This window comes from Vombatus ursinus, unplaced genomic scaffold (assembly GCF_900497805.2).
Source record: "Vombatus ursinus unplaced genomic scaffold, bare-nosed wombat genome assembly UNPS02015030.1, whole genome shotgun sequence".
Lineage (NCBI taxonomy): Eukaryota > Metazoa > Chordata > Mammalia > Diprotodontia > Vombatidae > Vombatus > Vombatus ursinus.
The window spans coordinates 2698037-2702525 of record NW_020954808.1 but is presented as its reverse complement, the minus strand read 5'-3'; the positions used below and the strand labels follow the sequence as shown (position 1 = coordinate 2702525).

Sequence of the window (4489 nt, the reverse complement as noted above, 5' to 3'; positions counted from 1 at the left end):
GGTTTGGAGTCTAGAGGTCGGAGTTTTGCCACTCACAGTTGATGTGAGCCCTTGACCCAGTCCTTTCCTTTCTCTGGGCCTCAGTTTGCTCACTGGGGGTTGGCCTGGATGAGCCAAAGGTCCCTTCCTGCTCTCCATTCGGGGTCCCCCAGCTTCCAGCACAGAGGTGCTCTCTGGGCACAGTCGCCCTTTTATACCCTTGGCTGACTACAACTGAACATGTACACCTGAAATGCAAACTGCATCTCCTTGTCCTCGCCTCTGTGTGGCCATGCATCCATGTGTCCCGGTGTCCCCCTGGGTCCCTGGCCAGTGTACTTTTCCGCTTTGGGCGTGGGCCTCAGGGCGGGTGGGGGATGGCACGCCAGGCCAGCAAAGTCCAGCCAGACACCCAGCCCCCAGCCAGCCTCCCCTGGGCCACGGAGACCCCAGTTAACACCCCTCTGGGCCGCAGCCCTCTGGATCCGGGAGCCGAACCCCGGGGCAGGGCTGGGGAGGCCTGGAAGCCCCAGTGAGTCCCTGGGGGGCCCCCGGCCCGGGGCGGGGTGGGGCCCCCCCTCCCGGCCCCGCCCCCCCCCCCCCCCCCCCCCCCCCACCCGAAGGAGGATGAAAAAGACTCTTTTCAGCTGGAGGCTACAGCGGCGGCTCCCTCGCTCGCTCGCGTGGAATAATATTTGGGCTGTTGGCCGGGGTGGGGGCCAGATCCGGGGGCCTCTGGGGAGCGGCTAAACCGCAGCCTCCGGCCTCAGCCCCGGCCCCGCCTGGCCCCCGGCCCGCTCGCTCCGGGAGAGACCCCGAGGTCCGCGGAGGGGGGGACGGAGCCCAGGGAGAGACTGAGCCCCTGTCTACTGCTGCTCCTAGTTGTTTTTTCCAGGAAGCCAGAGGAATTCCCCGGGCGGGCTCCGGAGGACGGAGGGACAGACAGGGAGCCAGGCACGGACTGGGAGGCGGGAAGCAAGGGGGGTGGGGTGGGGGAGGAATGAGGATCCAGGGCTCTGGAGGGACGGAGGCAGGGCTGGGAAAACAGGAGCCCACAGAAGGGGGCAGAGAGACCACAAACACACCGGGAGAGCCAGAGGGTCAGGGAAGAGAAATAGACAGAATGGGGCTGTCCCTCTCTCACTGTGTCTTCCTCTCGAAGGAGGAAAGAGGTAGGGATAGAAACAGACACATGGAGAGGCAGGGGAAAAGCCGGTGTACCCACAGACACACAGACACAGACACACACACACACACACACACACACACTCACACACATACGGGGATTAAGATACAGGGTCTGAGACAAAGGGGCACGGGACACAGAGAAATCTACAACATGTAGTTTTAAAAACAGGTGGAAAGAGACAGTTCGAGCCGTGGAGGTGGAAAAAGCCAGCAACGGGCTTAGACGGAGACCCAGAAACAGGAAGATGAAAATCGAGAGACAGGCAAAGATCGGGAGAAAGAGACAGAGACGGTGATGGGGACAATATACACAGAAAAGAGACAGCTAGGGAGGGAGTGGAGGAAAGAGGAAACTCCAGGCCCCAGGGGCATGTTTTCTCCAAACGGATGGAAGGAGGGACACTCACGTGGTCACCATCCCCCAGCCATGATTTGGCTCTTCTCCAGCAGGGCCAAGGTTGGGGACCCTCCAAATGTGGGTTGGGGTGGGGGGAGGGTCCTGAGATGGAGAAACTGCCTCCCCCTCCTTCTTTCCTGGGCCAGACTGGCGGGGCAGCTCTGGTGAACAAACTGTGCTGGGGTCAGGGACACCAGTGGGGGGAGGTGGAAGCAAAGGTCAGGCCCATGCCTGCCTTCCCCACCCCCTACCCAGTTCCAGCACTGAGGGCCTGACTAGAGGATCCAGGCATCTAGCGCTCCCAGAGAAGAGCCTTTACAAACCTCCCATGACTTTATAAATGGGAGTCCTCAGGTAGATGGTAGGGGGGAGAGAGCCTCAGATTGGAAGCCAAAGAATCATCAGAACCTAGACCGAAAGCTGGAAGAGACCTTACCCCCTCATTTTACAGATGAGGAAACTGAGGCCTGGAGAAAAAGGACGTGATTTCCCCAAGGTTACACTGCTCGGATGCAAATGCAAAATTCTTTAAACTGCATCTTGAGTCTATGGACTTGAGCTCAAATTCCAGTTAAGTCACTTATTAATTGTGTGACCCTGGGCAAGTCATTACCTCTTTGGGCCTCATCCATAAAATGGGAAGGTTGGGTTACAGGCTCTCTGAGGTCCCTTCCACCTCTAAATCCCACCTTATTTTATCACTGTCATCATCATTATTTGGGGTCAGGAAGATTACAGGGGTGATGAACTCCATTGACAAGGCAAGGAGAAAAGTACCCAGGAATCTGCCCTCTGTGGTAGAAAGAGGGACCCAAGCATCAGAGTTCCTTCCCATCCTGACGCAGGTGAAAAGAGGCAGCTGGGATGCAGGCTGAGAGGGGAGAGAGAAGCTTTAATGTCCAAGCCCAAAAGCCACTGAAAAGGGGCAGTCCCTTCCTGGCCACAGTCCCCTCACTGAACTCGGTATCCCAATTAAGGGAGGGGCTCCAAGGGAACAGCTCAAACTGACCCCCCCAATCTCCACTGACCCTCCAACCAATCCCGACTTAGAATATTGTAACATAGTGGGGGGAACGGTAGCCAATGTGATGGCCAATGGGATAAGCCAAGACACCGACTAAAATGGCGGCCAGAAAGAAAGGAGAACGAAAGCCATCATGATGAACAGCGGGATAAGTTGAAATGCCGACCAAAATGGCAGCCAGCAGCCAACCAAGACGGCAGTCCATTCCAACAGACACAGGAGCCGTGGCTGTCCCGCAGGTGACAATTGTACCTCACCTTGACATCTCAGGCCCACCCCTTTCTCTCTACTCCACTAGCTACTTCCCTAGGCTAGGATGCATTGAGCAGAGAGCGGGTATACAGGCCCTGGTAGTAAACACTAGCCTCACCAAGTCCACCCCCACCCTCTGCCCCATAGCCAGGGAAACCCACGTCCAGCTTGGGAGCTGTCTGAGGCAGCGGAGTTGGCGCCGCCTGCTCCGACATCAGGTTACTGATAGAGAAGGGGTGGTTGAAGTTATAAGGGACGTCCAGCTTCAGCTCACTGGGGAGCTCCAAGCCAGGGAAAAAGGGCCCCGCCGAGGATGGGGGCGAGCCGCAGTTCAGGGTCCCTGCTGTTCCCTCCCCCCCACCCGGGGCGTCTGCCTCTGGGGCAGGGGGCCCAGTCGGTGGAGGTGGGGAGGAGGACAAGGCGGCTGAGGCAGCCCCGGCAGCTCCCCGGCCACCTGGCCCCCCACCCCCGCCATCAGCTTTCTTGACTTTCTCCTCCAGCTTAAAGCGTTTCTGCCGCCGGAGATAGCAGCCATTCTCAAACATGTTGCCGGAACCTGGGTGGAGGGCCCAGTAAGAGCCTTTGCCGGGCTTGTCCGGGGATCGGGCCACCTTGACAAAGCAATCATTGAAGGATAGTGAGTGGCGGATGGAGTTCTGCCATCGCTGCTGGTTCTCTCGGTAGTAAGGGAACAGGTCCATAATCCACTGATAAATCTCGTTCAGGGTCAGCATCTTGCCAGGGGCCTGCTGGATAGCCATGGTGATAAGGGAGATGTAGGAGTATGGGGGTTTGGCATGGGCCAGAGGACGACGGTAACTGCCCTTCGGGGCCTCCTTCGGCCGACCCAACACAGGTCCCGGGCCGGCATACCCAGGCCCCCCTCCGCTGCCCCCGCTGGGTCCCAGAGCCGGGAATGGAGGTCCCAGAGGTGCTGGGGGGGCTGTTGGGGCCAGGGGGCCAGCTGGAAGGGGTGAGGCTGGGAGGCCAGGAGGTGGGTATGGGGGGCTCAGGGGGCTCAGGGTCATGTAGGAGTTGAGTGGGGTCATTGTGCTCATCGGTGTCACCGGTGGGTAGACCTGCAGAGGAACAGGGAACAGAAGGAAAGGCTTACAGTGAGTGGAGAGCAGGCCACTCTCACCCACCTAACCAGGAAAAATTATTGGAAGATTCTGTTTCTATGTGTATCTCTGTCTCTCTCCAGTGTCTCTTTCTCATCCACTGTCTCTGTGTCTAGATAGACTTTCAGAAACCGGAAGAAATTCTTTGATATCGCGTCCTCTCCGGCTCTCCCTCTGTCCTTCCTGGCCCCTAACTTTCTCCCAGTCTGTCTCTGGCACTTCGTATATCTGTCTACACTTTTTCTGTGCCTAGGCCACTCCGTCTGCCTCCCTTTTCCTCCATCTCTATCCTCCTTCCTCTCCGTCTCTCTCCCCATCTCTCAATCTCCCTCTTTGTCTCCTTTCCCCTCTGCCTGTCTGTCATCCACTGTCTGTTTCTCTCATCCTTCCCTTCCCCTTTGGAAGATTTGGAGAGAGTCCGAGGGACCAGGAGGTTAGATGTTTCAGCTGCGAAGGCTCTGGGCTCTCATACGCAGGACCGCGGGGTAGCAATGATTCCAGGATGGGGCGGGGGGGGGGGGGGGGGGG

The 4489-nt window shown here is 58.2% G+C and overlaps 1 protein-coding gene across 1 annotated transcript in view; it reads right to left on the bottom strand.

The window, feature by feature from the left end:
* Window positions 1-2436: 2436 nt before the first annotated feature.
* LOC114031046 (hepatocyte nuclear factor 3-gamma-like) overlaps window positions 2437-4489 on the bottom strand; it is a 10189-nt gene continuing 8136 nt past the window's right edge. The window contains exon 2 of the mRNA XM_027846049.1: window positions 2437-3919. Coding sequence (XP_027701850.1) covers window positions 2900-3919 — 1020 coding nt within the window. The 3' untranslated portion in view covers window positions 2437-2899. The remainder of the gene's footprint in view (window positions 3920-4489) is intronic.